The 20,775-nt window shown below is 41.2% G+C and overlaps 1 protein-coding gene across 2 annotated transcripts in view; it reads left to right on the forward strand.

Annotated features, from left to right (window-relative positions):
• The window catches only part of COL14A1 (collagen type XIV alpha 1 chain), a 175,969-nt gene that overhangs the window by 77,874 nt on the left and 77,320 nt on the right, over nt 1–20,775 (forward strand). For both annotated transcript variants that reach the window (XM_050940487.1, XM_050940490.1), the window contains exons 20-28: nt 3,280–3,409; nt 4,809–4,931; nt 5,850–5,999; nt 6,684–6,800; nt 8,903–9,049; nt 12,237–12,311; nt 13,945–14,084; nt 18,124–18,247; nt 19,440–19,583. In XM_050940487.1, coding sequence (XP_050796444.1) covers nt 3,280–3,409; nt 4,809–4,931; nt 5,850–5,999; nt 6,684–6,800; nt 8,903–9,049; nt 12,237–12,311; nt 13,945–14,084; nt 18,124–18,247; nt 19,440–19,583 — 1,150 coding nt within the window. The remainder of the gene's footprint in view (nt 1–3,279; nt 3,410–4,808; nt 4,932–5,849; nt 6,000–6,683; nt 6,801–8,902; nt 9,050–12,236; nt 12,312–13,944; nt 14,085–18,123; nt 18,248–19,439; nt 19,584–20,775) is intronic.

A 20,775-nucleotide genomic window follows, 5' to 3' on the forward strand; every position in this document is an offset into this window, starting at 1 on the left:
CTTATTGGGGGGAAAAAGGAGTTTTAAACAACAGACATGCATTTAGACTGTCTATCATACATGAAGTCTTCCCATCCCCTCAGGGTAACCTACAGGCTTAACTTCTTCAGGTAGCCCCAGTGGGGGTATGTGTCTCTGTCTCGTTCCTCTGAACAACTACCTCTCTCTCTTGAGAGAGAGTCCCTTTTTTTAACCGACCAGAGTTCTTTTGATCTTCTGTGTACCTGGACCTTTGTCTGCCCTGGCATTGTCCCTTACCAACCCTCAAACATTTTTGGAAAAGTGGCTACACTTGAGCCATTTTTCTTTTCTGGCTTTGTTTTCCCCCAACGGTCCCCTATTAAACTAAACCAATATATCCATATAGTAAACATCCCAACAATCAGGTTGATGTACAGTTTTCCTAAACTAGTGCAGAGGAGCTCCAAGTCTGTCACACTACTCATGGATTGGGATCACAGTAAGAATAACACTTTCAAATTTGGGTGCTTAAGAAAGATACATGTGAATCTTTATCGGACATCTCAGGAAGAAAGTCTTCGTTCTAAGCTGTGCTTTACACCTACTGTTGTCAACTCTAAGTCATGCAATATTTGGTGTTTTTCTTAAAGCCTCATCTTCTGGAGTCATATAAATACAAGGAGATTTTCATCTTTAATTTTTTAATAAAATGTAAGTTTCTAACCCTCATAGTTGGGGGGTGTCATGGTATAATTCCCCACTCTGAACCTTAGCGTCCAAAAGATGGGGGTACCAGCATGAATTCCTCTAAGCTCAATTACCAGCTTAGAACCTGTAGCGCTGCCACCAACCAGGAATTCCAGTGCCTGGTACACTCTGGTCCCCCCAAACCTTGCCTGGGGACCCCCAAGACCCAGTCCCTCTGGATCTTAACACAAGGAAGCAAACCCTTTCCCACACCGTTGCCTCTCCCAGGCTTCCCCTCCCTGGGTTACCCTGGAAGATCACTGTGATTCAAACTCCTTGAATCACAAAACAGAAAGGAAAATGCACCTTCCCCCCTCCTTCTCTCTTCCCCCTCCCAGACTCTTCCTGAGAGAGACAGTAATCCTGACACAGAGAGAAATCAGCCTCTCTCTCCCCCTTCCCTCCTTTCTCCCCACCAATTCCCTGGTGAATCCAGACCCAGTCCCCTGGGGTCTCACCAGAATAAAAAACAGGTTCTTAAACAAGAAACTTTTAATTAAAGAAAGAAAAAACAGTAAAAATTATCTTTGTAAATTTAAAATGGAATAGGTACAGGGTCTTTTCAGCTATAGACACTGGGGAACACCCTCCCAGCCTAAGTATACAAGTACAAATTAAAAGTCCTTTCAGCCAATACACATTTGAACTCCTCCCAGCCAAATACACATTTGCAAATAAAGAAACCACCATAAGCCTAACTCGCTTTATCTACCTAGTACTCACTAGTCTGAACTTATAAGAGCCTGTATCGGAGAGATTGGAGAAAACCTGGTTGCACTCCTGGTCCCTCTGAGCCCCCAGAGTGAACAACAACCAAAACTACGCACAGCACAAAAACTTCCCTCCCTCAAGATTTGAAAGTAACCTGTCCTCTGATTGGTCCTCTGGTCAGGTGACAGCCAGGCTCACTGTTCTTAACCCTTTCCAGGCAAAGAGATATGAAGCAGTTTTGTTCTATTAACTCTTACTTATCTGTTTATGACAGGGTGGAAAGCTTGAAAGAAAGAACACTAATGGTTTAAAGACCAGAATACAAAAAGAACCTTACATTTATTATTTTTTAAATCTCATGATTTTTGAGCCAGTTTCTTAATATTTGGGGGCCCAACTAATGATTTTTGAACACTTGGGTTTGTCAATAGCGTATACCTGAGTTTCCTATTGAAGTCAAGTATTAAAATTTGGGCCTAACAGTATATATAAAATAGAGCAAAATGTATCATTCAGGCTTATGTCTCCAAATCATTACTTCAGAATGTAAAAGCGTCCTTTCATGTACGAGCTTTTTTCTCTCACATTCTGTAATCTGATGGAGTTCTCATTCATGCAGCACACTCCTATTTATGTTAACAGGAAGTGTTATTGGACATACTGGATATTCTTTCATATTCCCTGCAGTCTGTTTTTTTTTTCATTTTTTCTGTTTTATTTTTTTTTGACCACTAGATCAATAAGAACGGCAAAGAAAGGGATTACTTGAATATATTTTCTACTGAGATATGAATCATATTATTGTTTCTTTTCAGTTTCATCCATATTTTATGAGGCTTTGTTAGAAAATTACTTTTTAGCTATCTCTTTGATTTCAAAACAGTAATCCTAAACTGAACCTTTTAAATACAGTGGTTTCTTTTTGGACCAGTACAAAAAGCTTTATAGATATGCATAGCATATATAATACTATAGTACAAGGCAATATCAAAAATATATAGCATAATGGGCAATATTCTTCTGTTTCATCTGATATAGCCAGAGGTTTATTAAATTCAAATCCCAGATTAACTTTTTTCAGGTCAGTGAAAGCTTAAACCAAACCAAATAGACAATATAGATGTGTCTATGTTTTTAATAGTCAATAATAAGTTATTACTTAAAAACATAAAATAAAATGTTAGTAAAGATATTAAAACTCTAGCTATTAAAATATTTATGAATTTTGATCTGGATCACATGCCCATAAATGTAAACGGTAAAGCTGCAGGACCTGGCATTTTAGTCTCGATTCAGCAAAGCACCTAAGCAAGTGCTTTAGTCCCACTGAAGTTAAACTAAAACACGTGCTTAAGTGCCTCATGGCATAAGGAATAATCCCTAAATTAAACCTAGATGGGCCTTAGTTAACAGGGACAGTGCTGGGCAATCCCTTTCAGACCAAGTGTAAGCAAAATATACAGATTCCCCCCACCCTCTATAGTGAAACCACTCTTTGAATAGTAATCATGCAGTTAATATAACCGATCTAAGGAATATTTGAAAGTTGTATTGGCTCAGAGATTTAGTACAGAGTGATAGTTCATACATGCAGATATAGCTGTCTATCATAGGCAGGTTCTCTTAGTACATTACTATCTTAGATATGTATAGTGAACAAGTCCGCTGATTATTTAGGGAGGGCAACTGTTGTCAAAATAGAGCATCACAAACATATTTAAAATGTAAACCAGCTCATTAGGAATAAATTGCTGTACAGAAGTGGGAGAGGTATATGATGGCAGAGTTCATATGTGTTTATAAAAGGATTTAAGAAGCTAATAGTCAACCTTGTCTGTTTCTGATGTTCCAACCATCCAGGTGATGGTACCTGGAAGACAAAACAATCTTCTTCTTCAGCCTCTCCTCTCAGATACTGTATACAAAGTTACTGTCACTCCAATCTATTCTGATGGGGAAGGAGTCAGTGTCTCAGCTCCTGGAAAAACCTGTAAGTACAAACATTCTGTTTTTAGGCGGTCAGAAAGGTATGAGTAAGAGATGTTTTGTTTTGTTATTTTCTCATACTATGCAAACATCTGAGTTCAAGTTAAAACATGGGTTCAGTTTAAAAATGGAGAAATGTATGAATCAGAACTTTTATACAAGTCCCACTGCATTGACTGATAAACATCTGACTGTTTTTAATCACGTTTGATTATGTCTTGTGCTGTGACACTGTCAGATAGCAGAAAGAGAGCAAGGCCAGTCAATTCTTGGTTAAATTCTAGATAAATTCATGGAAGATAGGTCCATCAATGGCTATTAGCCAAGATGGACAGGGATGGTGTCCCTAGCCTTTGTTTGCCAGAAGCTGGGAATGGGTGATAGGGCATGGATCACTTGATGATTACCTGTTTCTGTTCATTCCCTCTGGGCACCTGGCATTGGCCACTGGCGGAAGACAGGATACTGAGCTAGATGGACCTTTGGTCTGACCCAGTATGGCTGTTTTTGTGTTCTTATGGTTTGGGAGTCCACCATGGAGTCCATGTTCTGTAGAAAGTGATGATGATGATGCCCCAGCCATTATGCTGTTGGAGAGATTTCTTTTGGATGAAATATTTTTTAATAGTTCCTGACCATTTGCAGTTGTGAAAGACCCTGTTGAACTTTTCAGCAGAATTGTTATATTAGTTCTAGCCAACTTACCAACACAGGTCACTACATTCTCTCTAACCAAATTCAACCTGTGGATAAAATGGAAAAAAGATAGACCTACTGTGCTCTGCTAAACAGCTGGGATGTTCCACCTGATAAGTGGCTGTATTTCAATGGTAGATGAAATTATCTCTGTGCTTAATTTGTGTATCACTTTCGGTCCTTGACCCTGCAGACACTTACTACATACTTAAGTATATGAATAGTCCCGTTGACTTCAGTTTAGCAAGTGCATAAGCATTTGCAGAATCAGGGCCCAAATTTATAAAGCACCTTGGGATACTTTGAGTTGAAAGGAAATATATACATGAAAGATGGTTATCACTGAATTCTCTTTTACTCCTCTTTTACATTAAGGCTGTGTATTAATTTGAAATTACAATATTTATTCAATAGACACAACAGTCCAAATTAATCCTTGCTATAACTCTTTTAGAAACTCCATTTTTTAATTCACTGGCATAATGCCAGGGATGAATTTGACTCAGCAGGTCCAGATCCTTTCTCAGACACATGGCTGTGGCTCCTCCGGACTTTTGGAAGTTGTGACTGTGTACCCAGGGGCAGAACTGGTCTCCTTATCTAGAGTTATGTGTAATCTGGGTTATTATTTATATGCATGTCTATCTTTTGTACAAATGCTTGTAAGAGATGCAGATATGGAAGCTCACAATTTGTTTTGCTTTTAGTGCCTCTTTCTGCCCCCAGAAATTTAAGGGTCTCAGATGAGTGGTACAACCGATTACGTATTAGCTGGAATGCCCCTCCATCACCAACAATGGGCTACAGGATTGTCTACAAACCTATCAATAGTGAGTTTTCAAAATTGGTTGCTTTGGCTTCTATTTTTGCTTTTTCAGTTTTCACATGTATTGCTAAAAGTCCCACATAAAAAAAACTGTTACTGACTGCAGTTAAAATGCTGAGAGCCTATAGAGATACATTTTCAAAGTAGTTCACAGAGATTTAGATCCAATTTTTCAAAGTGCCCTGTAATTTTAGATGCATTAATTTTTGGATACCGAACTGTAGACTTCATTCACAGTTAACCAGGCCACATCCCCTCATTCAAATCCCTCTGAAAAACATTTATTTCATGATGACCATAAGAACTGAGGTTACTGTTATAATGGGGAGGAAATAAAATTTAAAAAGAAAAACACTCCAGGGGCTGAATTCTAAGCTATATCCTAAGCTGTAAGCAGTGAGTACAGTTAAGATAGACATGGCAGTGTTTGCAGTTCTCTGTTCTGGTGCCAGTTATACACCGTTCCTGTTCCCAGCCTCAGAGCTGCTTTAAATGATGCAGGTTTGAATAGCCCTGTCGGGACTTGTTTTGTGGGTGGGGATCCCCAGATCCTGTTATGCCTCCAAGCCAAGGGAATCTTTAGCTGCCTATTTAGGGTAGTGCTGAGTCCCCTTTGTTCCACTGGAACAGCACAAAAGGGGTTTAGCAAGTGCGAATGTTGAACCCTAGATGAATGTCACTGCTGGATTCCTCAGTGCGTGCTGGCTTCCACATGTCTGTCTTCGACTATAAGCTGCTCTAGTTATGGAGTGTCTTCAATTCTGTGTACTGCACTGTGTGTGCCACTGGGGCTAAGCAAGTAATAATAAAGCAGTATGTTTAGGAATAAACCTATTTTTGACTGCAGATTATGATTTTTTTTTTTTTTTTTTTTTACTGCCTGATAATTTCTTTAATTACGAAGTGTTCTATTCTTTTTCAGTCCCTGGACCAGCACTAGAGACCTTCGTGGGAGATGATATTAACACCATTCTCATTCTAAATCTGTTCAGTGGAACTGAGTATAGTGTTAAAATATTTGCTTCGTACTCAACAGGCTTCAGTGATGCCCTAGCAGGCACAGCCAAAACATGTAAGAATGATTTCATGCTGTTCAGATCTCTATGGACCATTTTTCCATTGTAACTTTAGCTTCACACAACTCCCTGAATGAATTCTCACATGGAATTCTTTTCCTCTTCTATGTATTTTGAGCTAGTTGTTTGCGTAAAGAAAGTCTTTTTTCATCAGACAGTATAGAGCTTTAAAATGTTTCCTACTGGAATGAACACAAGACAGGCCATAAAGCAGATATTATTTATTATCAGTCAACTCTAATAACTATAAATTTGCTTAATGAAAGGCTGTTTTCTTTTTTCTGATCAGGCAATCCTTTGAAATCATCTGAGTTAGGCTTTACATCATGGAAATCTTAACCTTAAATTCAGCTTTGACAACAGTATTGTTACATCAATAACATTTTGCTTTTAAGTGAATTATTAACACTGTTTATTGGCCCTTCTCAAATTCCAGATCTGTGGACTCAGGATGTAGATGTTGTCTTTCTGCTTCCTGTCCTTTATTAGATATTGTTTTGGGGATTATTTTTTATGCAGGGTTTTGCATTACAATTATTTCTTTAAAATTCATTAATAAAAATGATCACTTACTTTTTTTACTTTTTATTCTGATTTTTGGATAATTATATTGCAGCATTTTCTTGTTTTCTGGCATTTTTATTGTAGCAGTGACTGTTTGTTTTTATGTTCAATCGCAGTGTACTTGGGCGTGACAAATCTGGATACATATCAAGTGCGCATGACTAGTGTTTGTGCCCAGTGGCAGCTTCACAGTCATGCCACTGCATACAGGATAGTGATAGAATCTCTTGTCGGTAAGTTAGTACATCGTTACATATCCGCTCTGCTTTATAGTTTGTAGGAGTTCTGCTTGTAGAGAACCACAAACTGGATCTAAATGAAGTTTGCAAACAAAATGTCCACTCCTACAATTAGTAAAATTGTAAAAGTAATTGAATGGCAGTGTTTAAAATAGGTGGAGGAGAGCAGAACTACACAGAACCTGGAAACAAACGAACCACAAAAGATTTGGAGTTAGAGTTCCCTTAAGGTAAAAGCTTGGATAGTTATCCATATTATCTGAGCCATTTAAAGCCCTTCCCCCTCAAAGCTGCACAGCCCTTTTCCACACAACTCTGTGATCTTCTGTGTAACTACACAGGCTCTTACCTGATACTGCCTTCTATACAGCAGGAGATCCAACAGCTTTCTGCTCCTTTACCTCCCTCCCACAGCATCTTCAGGGTCCAGCTGCCCACCCTTCTCCATCTCATCTCGTCAAACCTACTGTTCTCCAGCTCCCCACTAATTCACCTGCTTGGGTTTGTTTAGCTTCCCATCCTGCAGCAAAAAGATCTAGAAACACTCCTGTAGGTTCCTTATCTGCTGCTTCCAGCCCATTGGATTGTGTGGGAATGGGCATACAGGGTGGCTCCCAAAAGAATGGAGGATGGGAATCAGTACAGTTGGTTACTTCATAAAGATCCAGAAGGGAGAATGGATATCCTGTCCACTTACATCTGATAAATGGAGACATCCATGCCTGTTGAGAAAAGGGAGCTATGGTGAATGCTGTGTGCTTTACCTTATCCAAATGAGGTTCAGGGGGGCATTAACTGTATGCACGCTAATTTGCTCATCCCCGATGGACACTCACTGACTTGTTATGGTGAAAAACAATTAACTTGCATAAAATGACACCCTTAAAAAGCTTGAATAACTTGAGAAGTGGAGTTGTAAAACCTAACCAAGTCAACCAAAGACAACATGAAGAATGGATGCTAATTTGATTGTAAAATGACCCTTTTATTGTACAATTGATGGATTCAGATCAGGTTTATCTGAAGGCCTAAACAGACAAGCTGTTTTAAAGCAATGATCTTAGCTGGCATGAGGGAGTGCAAATTTCCATCTTACCTGGGAATTAGCCTTAATTCTGCTTCCACAGTGCCTATTCATTATTATGTAGGACTGCAAGACATGTCTTTAATCTAGCCTGAGAGCCTTAATTTGAGAATGAACAAAAGAGCCGTTCAAATAGCTCCTTATTAACATCTGTCATGAAGAACTTTCATTGTCCAGATTGTTCTGCATCTCATTCAACCAGTTGTCAATTATCTTCATAGTATTGCTACTCAACCTGGTATGCATACAATGGTTTTGACTTGGCAACAAAAGGGACCTATTGGCACTGTTAGTAAATACTGTATAGAATGTGTAGTATAGTCCTTCATTTCCCTGCAATGCTCCTTACTGTTACAGATGCTTACTTCCCCTGAAAGCTTTATTTTAAGTATTAAAATATCTATCACCCTGTTTTCAGTACCCATGCTTTCTCCATTGTCCATATAGTTATTCTTTCCTCCACTTGAGAATTAAACAGAATTTCCTTCAGAGCCCAATAAGTATTGATCCTTAATTGGTTAAAGATGTTACTGGTTAGGTCTTTCCTGAAATTAATGAACGCACAGCAAATCCAAAGAGCAAGATGCCCAGACTGGGAATGAAATCTGATTCCAGAATACAGCACGCCTCTCATTGGCATCTCTGGAAGGCCTGATCCAAGGCACCCTGGAGTCATTGTGAATATTCCCATTAACTTCAGTGGTGTTTGGATCAGGGCTTTAATGCACAGGGGGTGAATTTGCAGAGTCACCACTTGAATCCTACGTAAGCATTATTGGGATTGATGAGCATTAAATGGTGCCCAGGCCTTTTTGTGGGCTTCTCCGCATACGGAAGAATTTATTCCAGATTGGAGGCAGCATGTGGTTCAAAATAGTTAATAAATAGAGGGTTCTTAAAGCCACTTCATTTACTGTAACATTCCCTTCCAGTTTCAGGCCATTATATGACACATTTATTCAGTAAAATGGTACATGAAATTCTGTTCTAATGGTTCCTTTTATAATTCCAGATGGGAAAAAGAAAGAAGTAACCCTTGGTGGAGAGACACCTAGACATTGCTTTTTTGAGCTCATTCCTGGCACTGAGTATAAAATCAGTGTCCATGCCCAGCTTCAGGAGATAGAAGGCCCTGGAGTAAGCATCATGGAAACTACATGTAAGTGAAGGCTCTTAAAGGTCAGCCACCTCAGGATAACCCTTGGTTGTCCCCATTAGGAGCAAGAGGCTAGAACCAATGTAAAGTAATCACATGAGTGCTAAAGGTTGGTTTTTTTCTCTTTCATTGTGGATTTTTAATTGTTCTTCCCCTGATAGTGCTCAAAGGGTTGCTTCCTCCAGAGCATTCTCCTGGGAGCTAATAACCACACACAGGAATGGAGTAGCAAACGCAGCCCTCTGACAAAACAAGGGGAGGATGTTTTAGCCCAGTTCACAAATGGTCCCTTCTGGCTGTAAAATCAATGACTCTCTAAAGAGAATTTCAAAACATGGACAGCAGAGAAAACCAAAGGGCACAAAATACAGAGAACCAGTGAAAGAGTCAGATATTTGATATTGTCATTGGGGAAAATTTTCAAAAGCGCCTCAGTGGATGAAAGTCAGTGGGATTTGGGCTCATAAGTCACCAGGGCATTTTTGAAAATTGTATCCATTATTATTTCTCAAGGAGCATAAAGTGAGCTAAATGCCTCACAAACATATAAGAAGATAGGTCTCAGCTCCGATGAGATTACAATGTAAAGAAACAAAACAAAGGATGAAGAGAAGGAAATGAAACACTTTTTCTAGCTTCTCTTCTCTCTATCTCACCTTCAACCCAGTCTTTCCTATTTTCAGTGTATTTAGTTTAACCACTCACCTAAGTGGTGTTCCTTCCCTGTAGCGGGGTAGTTACCTGCTCCGGCCCTGACAGGGTTAAGGCCAGCCCCGGGAGAGAGCTGGGGCTGTAAGGAAAAGCCCAGGCTGCTTAGGAAAGCAGGCACAGCTGGGGCCATGCCCCAAACAGAGCACAGCAGGTCCTTATAAAAGGGCTGCTAGCTTTTAGCTATAGTCTCTTTCTCCAGTCTTGGAGGGAGCAGGGCCTGGCTGTCTATAGAAAGGGCACTGGGTGTGAAGCAGGGCTGGGGAAAGGCCAGAGGAGCAGGGGAGCTCCAGGCTGGCGACTCATGAGGCTGCAGGGCCTGGTCCTAGGCCCACCCCTGAGGTACTGGGTGGTAGATAAAGACAGCAGGTCCTACCCCCTTGCCTGTGATGACTGGCTCTTATACTGCAGTCTGCCCCAGGGAGCAGGGGCTCATTGCTGACTGGCAGTAGCCACCGGCTGAGGCAAGGTGGGATTGGGGGTTGGGGTCCCCAGGGAGGGGAGACCCTGAGAGTGAGGGGTTACTGCTGGGGGACAGCACCCCAGATAACGGGGCACCAGGGTCCGGAGAGACGCGGGGGCCCAGCGGCAGTGAGATGTCAGCCTGTAGAGGGCGCTGCAAGGCTGGAAAAAGAGCTAATTCCCAGGACGCCAGCAGGAGGCACCGCAGGGATGAGTCATGTGCCGTTACACTCCCCTTTCCCTTCCTCTTCTTTTCTTCTGCCTTGTTCCCCCAGCAGACACTTTTATCACCTCCCCTTTCAGTTTAATCCACGCCACACTCAGAGTCTTCCTCTTGGCTTCTACGCAGTAAGAGCCTTCCCAGACTCCATCCCTCCACCTCCTATATTGTCCAGGCCTGTTTCCCGTTAGCAGCTCAATGAGGATAATGAACAGTCTGAGACTCTGCTGCCTTTGGGAGGATTGGGAAAGGTTTGCCAGGGGCGTGGTGCCCTGGAATCTGGATGTTTGGGTGAATCAGGAGGAAATCAGCTGGTTCCCATGCTGCCCCTGCATTACTCTGAGTAGACGTAAAATTAAACCCTTTCTCCAAAGCCAGGCACCACAGGGAAGGCTAAGCATGTCAAATAAAGACCTAAGCTGCCCAGAGTCCCATTTTGTGTGTTTGTGTCCCATGGACACTAGGAGGGAACAGCTCCTGCATTCTTCTGAGTGCAGAGACTTCAATTGTGCCTGATCATCTTACAGATGGGAACTCCTCCCAGCCTCCACCTTGCATTCATGCCAGGCATAATTTACCCCTTAGGTGATTCATAGACTTGGCCCTGACCTTTTCCTCTTAAAGTCAATGGAAAACCTCCCATTGGTTTCAGTAGGAGTGAGATTGGGCCCAGTAGATGTAACTGTGGGTACTCAAATCCCTTTATGTGCTAGTCTTTCTGCGGATTCTTTCTGAAGGATGGTTTTATGCAACTGTCCTCATCACCTGTAACCATAAACACAATGTGTACATTGTGGTGAATATCAAATACACTTTTCCCTTAAGGAACAACGTTTAACTACATAGCATGTGGTTCCCTACGTTAATCATGTTGAGAATATGGAAAGAATGTTGTTTGACAAGGTTGGGAACGTTTCTTCGGTCATAAATGTGGAAAACAAGCATGTGCATGTTATCTCTGTGAACTCAGCCTAAAACTATATTGAAATTTGCTAACAAAGCTTTATTCAGTCACTGTCAGAACCACAGCAGAGCTGTTGAATAGCTGATAATTTGTTCAGCCTTATTTCTGGGAAGGTGCCATTCCAAGACTCATCTTTATGTGAAGTAGAAGACAAGGAAGCCAATTTTTCAAGATTGCTTGTGCATAGTAACCTTGTAATAAAACATGTGCTGCAGGTAGCAAGAGGCACAATGACTCACTATTACACAAAGAGCTATAGCTCTGGTCTCCGGATGAAAAAACACCAGCTTCTACCAGCTGAGCTAAGGAAGAGTTCCTTTAGGGCCAGACTGTTGTATTTTCTGCATGCCTGCACTGGGCTGTAAGGAGATGGAAGGCCCCTCCTTATTTCCCTGTGCTGGCTGCCTGTGTTGTGTATAGCAGCATGCTGGGGAAACCAGCCTTTGAGCAGTTGTTACTTCCCTTCTTGGGAAGGTGAGTAGGGGAGTGGTCAGGAAGGGAAAGGAGAATTATACCTGGCACAGCAGAGTATGTACACCGCAAGTCTAGGGCCTGCACAAGATATGTCCCTCCAGAGCAGGGGAAAGTGTCTGTGTCACAGTCTGCCTCCTGAGTTACTTCTGGAACAGCACAACACATTGTATCCTGCTAATAGAGGTAGACATCACAAGCATATGTACATACACACAAAGCTATCCTTTAGGCTGTATAACTAGGTATATGTGTATCTGCAAACAAAACAAAAGGAGAAAATGCCTGACCTCAAATAACTAAAAATGTGTGAAGGTGTCTTCAGTTAAGATTTCTTCTTGGCATTCTCTTCTTTTAATTTCTAGTACCATTTCCAACTCAACCACCGACTTCTCCTTCAACAACAGCTCCACCACCTACAATCCCTCCTGCAAAAGAAGGTAAATATGTGCTGTGTTTATGGGTTAAAATAGCCTTAATTCATGTAGGTCAGTTTCTGGTTTTGATCACAATTATAGATTTCCAGATTCCCAGTTGGTGTAAATGGATGTAGCTCCATGGAAGCTAATGGATCTAGGCTGATTTACATGTATTACATGAACTGTTTTATTGTTTTGGGGCTTTTTTGGTGAATTTATGCAAAAGCATACAATTGGTAAATAATTAACATGTTTTAAATGTGTTGCAACAGAAGGAAACAGGTACATTTTACAGTAGACCAGTGTATAGCCTAGCACAGTGATTTTCAACCTTCTTCATTTGCAGACCCCTAAAAAATTTCAAATGGAGGTGCGGACCTCTTTGGAAATCTTAGACATAGTCTGCAGACTCTCACAGTTCAATGGACACAAGTTGAAAACCACTGTTCTATGGCAACAACAACCTTTTGTGGTCCCATAGACATGCACGCAGGTTGAAAACCACTGTCCTAGTAGTTTTCAGACTTATAAAACAACATGATTTTTCTAGTCCATCAAAATATTCTAATGCAAAAGGCATTGGCCATGTGCATTTACTATTCTCACAACTCTTCTCTTTAAATAAGGGCTTCTCTTGGCTTATCGATCTCCTATAAACTGCCCTGAGTCTCTCATAGAGTCTCATAAATGTTTCTGTTCAAAGTGCTTTATTGTAGGAGCCTTAAGGACAGATCCCCAACTTGAAGTCAGTGGAGCTGGGCCAGTTTAAACCAGCTGAGGAACTCACTGCTAGATACAGCAAGAAAGGGATTTTACACACTGCATAGAATTGTGCAGCAGCAAATACATCCAAAGATTAGAACACTTCAGCTGAAAACAGCAAGAATAGTCATATTTATGTGTCTTCCTCTAGTGACCTTTGTCACTTAGGTGAATTTCTTCCTTAGGGGGTAAATTTTTTTTTCAGGGGCAACCTCAATTTATGCCCATTTCCTTGACTTAAGCAATTGCTGTGCAAATTAGAGAGAAAATTCCAAGAACCCTTGTGGGGAGTAACTCCTCTGTGAGATGGAGCTCGGCTCCATGGGGATGGAACAGCTTGCAGGGGTGGGTGGCTGTGGGATGGGAGATCGCAGGGCCAGACTGTTGTCTATTTTGTGTGCCTGCACTGGGCTGTAAGGGGAGGTAAGATTCCTCCTTATTCCCTTGCACTGGCTACCTGTATCTAGTCTCCTGGAGGAGGAACATACGGAGTTATGGAGCTTACTCTAGTCTGTCAGCTGGAGGAGCTTCCGCAGAGCAGCTCCACAGCCTGGCAGTGGAGGATTCCTCGCCCTGCTACCTAGTACAGTGGCTCAGAGTGTCCTGCCAAGCTTCTCGGGTTACGTAAATGTGTGTGCTACATTATTTTAAATTTAAATTTAAAATTAAAATGTTTAGCAAAATAGTTAAGAACCTTTAAGACCTTAACCCCTGATATGTAATCACTTCTGCTAGTGTAGATGCTTCATTCCGTGCAGATCCCTGTTGATTCTGCATGCACGTGGGTGTCCATGCCAGCAGATCTGATTGCCAGACTGAGGCCTTAGTGAGTATTAACAAAGATGTTACCAGTGACCAAAAAATAACTTCCCAAATATTTTTTGTTCCTCAGTTTGCAAAGCTGCCAAGGCTGACCTGGTGTTCCTAGTGGATGGGTCATGGAGTATTGGAGATGATAATTTCAATAAAATTATTGGATTCCTGTATAGCACTGTTGGAGCTCTGGACAGAATTGGTCCTGATGGAACTCAGGTAACAAACACAAAGAGAGAGAGCATAACCAAACAAGTGTATCCAGTGTCTAGAATCAAACCAATCAAAGTGTGGTTGACATTGTTTCACACTTCTTTAGAAAATATAAACTGAGTTCTGGCAGCAGTTCTTTTGCAGTATCTTGTTTTATATATTCTCATAGACTCATAGACTCCAGGACTGGAAGGTACCTCGAGAGGTCATCGAGTCCAGTCCCCTGCCCTCATGGCAGGACCAAATATTGTCTAGACCATCCCTAATAGTCATTTATCTAAGCTACTCTTAAATATCTCCAGAGATGGAGATTCCACAACTTCCCTAGGCAATCTATTCCAGTGTTTAACTACCCTGACAGTTAGGAACTTTTTCCTAATGTCCAACCTAAATCTCCCTTGCTGCAGTTTAAGCCCATTGCTTCTTGTTCTATCATTGGAGGCTAAGGTGAACAAGTTTTCTCCCTCCTCCTGATGACACCCTTTTAGATACCTGAAAACTGCTATCATGTCCCCTCTCAGTCTTCTCTTTTCCAAACTAAACAAACCCAATTCCTTCAGCCTTCCTTCATAGGTCATGTTCTCAAGACCTTTAATCATTCTTGTTGCTCTTCTCTGGACCCTCTCCAATTTCTCCACATCTTTCTTGAAATGCAGTGCCCAGAACTGGACACAATACTCCAGCTGAGGCCTGACCAGCGCAGAGTAAAGCGGAAGAATGACTTCTCGTGTCTTGTTTACAACACACCTGTTAATGCATCCCAGAATCACGTTTGCTTTTTTTGCAACAGTATCACACTGTTGACTCATATTAAGCTTGTGGTCTACTATGACCCCTAGATCTCTTTCTGCCATACTCCTTCCTAGACAGTCTCTTCCCATTCTGTATGTGTGAAACTGATTGTTCCTTCCTAAGTGGAGTACTTTGCATTTATCTTTATTGAACTTCATCCAGTTTACCTCAGACCATTTCTCCAATTTGTCCAGATCATTTTGAATTTTGACCCTGTCCTCCAAAGCAGTTGCAATCCCTCCCAGTTTGGTATCGTCCGCAAACTTAATAAGCGTACTTTCTATGCCAACATCTAAATCGTTGATGAAGATATTGAACAGAACCGGTCCCAAAACAGACCCCTGCGGAACCCCACTTGTTATACCTTTCCAGCAGGATTGGGAGCCATTAATAACTACTCTCTGAGTACGGTTATCCAGCCAGTTATGCACCCACCTTATAGTAGCCCCATCTAAATTGTACTTTCCTAGTTTATCTATAAGAATATCATGTGAGACTGTATAAAATGCCTTACTAAAGTCTAGGTATATCACATCCACCGCTTCTCCCTTATCCACAAGGCTCGTTATCCTATCAAAGAATGCTATTAGATTAGTTTGATACGATTTGTTCTTTACAAATCCATGCTGGCTATTCCCTATCACCTTACCACCTTCCAAGTGTTTGCAGATGATTTTTAATTACCTGCTCCATTATCTTCCCTGGCACAGAAGTTAAACTAACTGGTCTGTAGTTTCCTGGGTTGTTTTTATTTTCCTTTTTATAGATGGGCACTATATTTGCCCCCTTCCAGTCTTCTGGAATCTCCTCCGTCTCCCATGATTTCCCAAAGATAATAGCTAGAGGCTCAGATACCTCTTCTATTAACTCCTTGAGTATTCTAGGATGCATTTCATCAGGCCCTGGTGACTTGCAGGCCTCTAACTTTTCTAAGTGATTTTTTACTTGCTCTTTTTTTATTTTATCTTCTAAACCTACCCTCTTCCCGTAAGCATTCACTATATTAGACATTCCTTCAGACTTCTCAGTGAAGACTGAAACAAAGAAGTCATTAAGCATCTCTGCCATTTCCAAGTCTCCCGTTACTGTTTCCCCCTCCTCACTGAGCAGTGGGCCTAGCCTGTCCTTGGTCTTCCTCTTGCTTCTAAGGTATTGATAAAAAGTCTTCTTGTTTCCCTTTATTCCCATAGCTAGTTTGAGTTCATTTTGTGCCTTTGCCTTTCTAATCTTGCCTCTGCATTCCTGTGTTATTTGCCTATATTCATCCTTTGTAATCTGACCTAGTTTCCATTTTTTAAATGACGCCTTTTTATTTTGTAGGTCACGCAAGATCTCGTGGTTAAGCCAAGGTGATCTTTTGCCACATTTTCTATCTTTCCTAACCATCGGAATAATTTGCTTTTGGGCCCTTAATAGTGTCCCTTTGAAAAACTGCCAACTCTCCTCAGTTGTTTTTCCCCTCAGTCTTGATTCCCATGGGACCCTACCTATCAGCTCTCTGAGCTTATCAAAATCCGCCTTCCTGAAATCCATTGTCTCTATTCTGCTGTACTCCCTTCTACCCTTCCTTAGAATTGCAAATTCTATGATTTCATGATCACTTTCACCCAAGCTTCCTTCTACTTTCAAATTCTCAACAAGTTCTTCCCTATTTGTTAAAATCAAGTCTAGAACAGCTTCACCCCTAGTAGCTTTTTTAACTTTCTGAAATAAAAAGTTGTCTGCAATACAGTCCAGGAACTTACTGGATAGTCTGTGCCCCGCGGTGTTATTTTCCCAACATATATCTGGATAGTTGAAGTCCCCCATCACCACCAAATCTTGGGCTTTGGATGATTTTGTTAGTTGTTTGAAAAAAGCCTCATCCACCTCTTCCACCTGTTTAGGTGGCCTGTAGTAGACTCCCAGCACGACATCACCCGTGTTTTTTACCCCTTTTAGCCTAACCCAGAGACTCTCAACACTTGCGTCTCCTATGTCCATCTCCACCTCAGTCCAAGTGTGTACATTTTTAATATATAAGGCAACACCTCCTCCCTTTTTCCCCTGTCTATCCTTCCTGAGCAAACTATACCCGTCCACACCAACATTCCAGTCGTGTGTATTATCCCACCAAGTTTCAGTAATGCCAACAATGTCATAGCTGTATTTATTTATTAGCACTTCCAGTTCTTCCTGCTTATTACCCATACTTCTTGCATTTGTATATAGGCATCTAAGATACTGGTTTGATCTTGCCTCCCAGCTTTGCCCTGACCCTCCTTCCTCTCTGCCATTATAGCCCGTGCTCCCTCCTGTTTCCAACCCATCTCCCAGGTCTTGTTCCCCACTTACCTGTGGGGTTTGCTCACCTGTCCCCATCGAACCTAGTTTAAAGCCCTCCTTACTAGGTTAGCCAGTCTGTGCTCAAATAAGGCCTTTCCCCTCTTCGAAAGGTGAACGCCATCTGTGCCTAGCAGTCCTTCCTCGAATAGCATCCCGTGGTCGAGGAAGCCAAAGCCCTCCTGGTGACACCATCTTCGCAGCCAGGCATTCACCTCCACGATGCATCTGTCTCTGATAAACACTGTGCTCTGGAAGAGTTTTTTATAACCTTTTAAAAAATACAGCTGCATATATTGCTGTTTTAAATGATGCCATTTTAATTTTGTGGTTGTTTAATATTGAGGTTACAATAGAACCCAAAAGGTGTTAAACACTTTCCAAACACAGAGAGAGAATTAGTCCTTACTCTCTTAAATTCTGATTCATGTCAGAACAAATTATTTTTACAGATAGTTCTCAGTCCCACAGTAACACATGCTTAATTTAAGGTATGACAGGGCTCACATAACTACACATTTGGGAGAGGAAATTACTCAAAAATAGGTTCTCGTTATTTCTAGTACTAAGTTTCAGTCTCAATCTCACAGTTACTCATATACAACTATTTCTGAGTGGGAATATCTATACATATATGAGCAACTATATATAGAATTTTGCCCTGGGACTGGATGGGGAATGCTTTTGTCAAGGTGGGAATACTTCCTCATCCTGTTTACTCCCCAATGATACCAGAAAGTGATAGGCAGCAGCTGAAGCTGCAGAGAACAAATTGAAACTTTATATAGTAAAATAAAAAAAATAAATTAAAAAAGGTTTCATGTCAAGGAGGGAGCAACAGTCCAAACAACTCTTATTTTGAGTGATCTGGTTCACGTGCCCTTGTTAAACTAGAGCAGTATTTACTAACCAGCATGTTTTCTGTATACAGGTTGCAATAGCTCAGTTCAGTGATGATCCCAGAACAGAATTTAAACTGAATGTGTACAAAACAAAAGAGACTCTTCTTGAAGCCATTCAGCAAATAGCGTACAAAGGAGGAAACACCAAAACAGGTGAGAGAGGTTGCAGGCTGTGAAACAGTTTCTTATGAGCATTCTCTGGATAGAGTTACCCCTCCATTTGCAAAGCGGTTTGTCAGGATAAGGCCATGTGACATTAGTGCAAGAAGAGTGGGGAAGAAGATAGTTGGCGGTGGGGATAAAAAGCAAGACACTGAAATGACCTACATTATTATAGCCAGAAAGCCCGAGTGATCTCCTGGTTGCACTACCCATGTGATGCACCTCTGCACTTCTTTGCCTTAACCCAACTCCAGGGCTGGGGATCTGTGAAGGAAAATGGGTCTGTCAAAGGCAAATGGCTGTGGGGGTTGGGGAAGGTGGAATGGGAAGTAATGGCAAGTGGAAAAGTAAGACTCCATCCTGGAGAGGGAAGATGTGCAGTGATTTGCAATGAGTTTCAGCAGATGGATGAGGAATGGGTGTGGTCTGTTTCGTTATGAGAGAGGAGAGTAAAGTCTCAGTGGAGGGTTTTAGGTCTTCGTGGTGAGAGAAGGTGGACTGATAACTAATACAAGCTAGAATTGTGTTTAGCCCCTGAGGATAGCTTTCTGAGAAGGAGGAAATTCAGCTTGAGTATTGGCAGGGTTATTTGGGTCATGGGGTTTATCATCTCAGACTTCACAGAAAGTTCATGCAACTACTTGCTCTACATTGACCTTGTGCTGTGACCAGAATTACACATTTCCATTTTCCCCAGAAAATTCTGCACTGGCATTTTTTTTACTACTTCCATCCTTGGAGGGGAGGACTTTGTGTGTGCTGACTACCATAGGACCCACTGCACCCCAACTAAATCCATTTAGGATAGAGGATTTGGCCATATCTTTTTAAATCTAAGAAGCCAAAGGTCAAGAGCTGAGACTTTCAAAATCCAGGGTCAAAATTATGTTCCTATATCCATATTTATGCATCTATATAAGTGGCCTGATTTTCAAAAGTGCCAAGCACACACCAGCTCTCACTGAAGTCAAAGTTTGCTGCTGGGTGTTCAGCACTTTTCAAAATCAGGCTATCTATTTAGGTGTCTTAACATGACTTTAGAAGCGTGGCTTTAGGTAAATGCTTTTGAAAATCTTGACCTAATAATTTATATGGAACTATGTTCTTTCATCAGTATATAAAGCATTAACAGAAAATCTAGTATGAAACAGATTCCTTTCATAGTGAATTTCTTCTGTTTTAGGCAAAGCAATTAAGCATGCACAGGAGGCCTTGTTTACTACTGACTCGGGCATAAGGAGGGGTATCCCTAAGGTTTTGGTGGTCATTACTGATGGGCGATCACAGGATGATGTGAACAAAGTCTCCAGAGAGATGCAACTAGATGGTAACACGTATATTAAGAATTTTTTGCATTTTCAGTTTTTCCTGCTCCTTCACCTTCATAATCGCTGTTTAAGTCCAGACACAAGGTATGGATAATTCCTGCCAGAGAAGGGTTTACAAATCTAATCCAAGTCAGACGTAAAGCAGACAGCACACACTGAGAAACTCTGAATTCCACTAGGGAATGATGAGCATTTTATATAATTTATTTGTAGTTATTAGTATTATTGGCTTAATTTTTGTGCATGTTTTTAAAATCATGCAGACTACTCACACGCTTCAGTATTTTCAAGAGAGGGGCCTACAAATCCATATTGTTATCCACGATAGATAAATTCACTTTTAGAAGCAGTCCAAACTATTTTGTCCTTCCAGACGAGCTCTTATGAAGCACCTTTGATAGACTCTTGTACTGCTTCTAAACTGCTGCTCATCTTCCAATAACTATCTTAAAGCTTTTATACTACCTATTTCAGGGTTTTATACTGGTGCCCATCACCATGGTTTCTGAGCACGATAATTAGATTACAAACATGATAACTATTGTTGTTTAGTATTTGTACCAAGCCCCAGAGTGTGCTTGGGACAGCACAGAACATTTACACATGGTCCCTGCCCAAAGAGCTAGGTAGTGCATAAATGAGGAAAAGAACAAAGAGGAGGCTTGGGTTCTGGATGGGCTGGATAGCAGAAATAGGTGTCTATGCTGGCTGTTGGTTCAATAAGTAGTATGCACACACTTTATTTTTATTTTAAAGTTTGTTTTTTACAGGGCTCTGACTAGTCCCTGGCTCCTGTAGCCCAATACAATATGATCTCTCCATTGAGTTGTCCACTTGCATCATTTGAATGTCAAATGTTGACTCATAAGAAATGAATCATGCTATATTTATTTTTCACGCTTTTACGCTGAAACCACGGCTGAGCACAGCACCTCACTAATAAAAAAAAGAATGACAAAATAACAGAACACTAGTTTTTAAATTTAGAAGGGCTGCAACAAAAATCCCCAATCTCTAACAGATAAATAAGGCTCTCCAGTTAAACTGTACCAAACTATTTTGAAGAATTGATCAACTAGATACATCCTGTATTGTGTGCTGGAGCTCACTAGAGCTGTGGTTCTGAACCAAGGGTAAGTGTACTCCTGGGGGTGAACAGAGGTCTTCCGGGGGGTGGGGTGGCGTTACATC

The sequence above is a fragment of the Gopherus flavomarginatus genome, chromosome 2 (genome assembly GCF_025201925.1).
Source record: "Gopherus flavomarginatus isolate rGopFla2 chromosome 2, rGopFla2.mat.asm, whole genome shotgun sequence".
Taxonomy (NCBI): domain Eukaryota; kingdom Metazoa; phylum Chordata; order Testudines; family Testudinidae; genus Gopherus; species Gopherus flavomarginatus.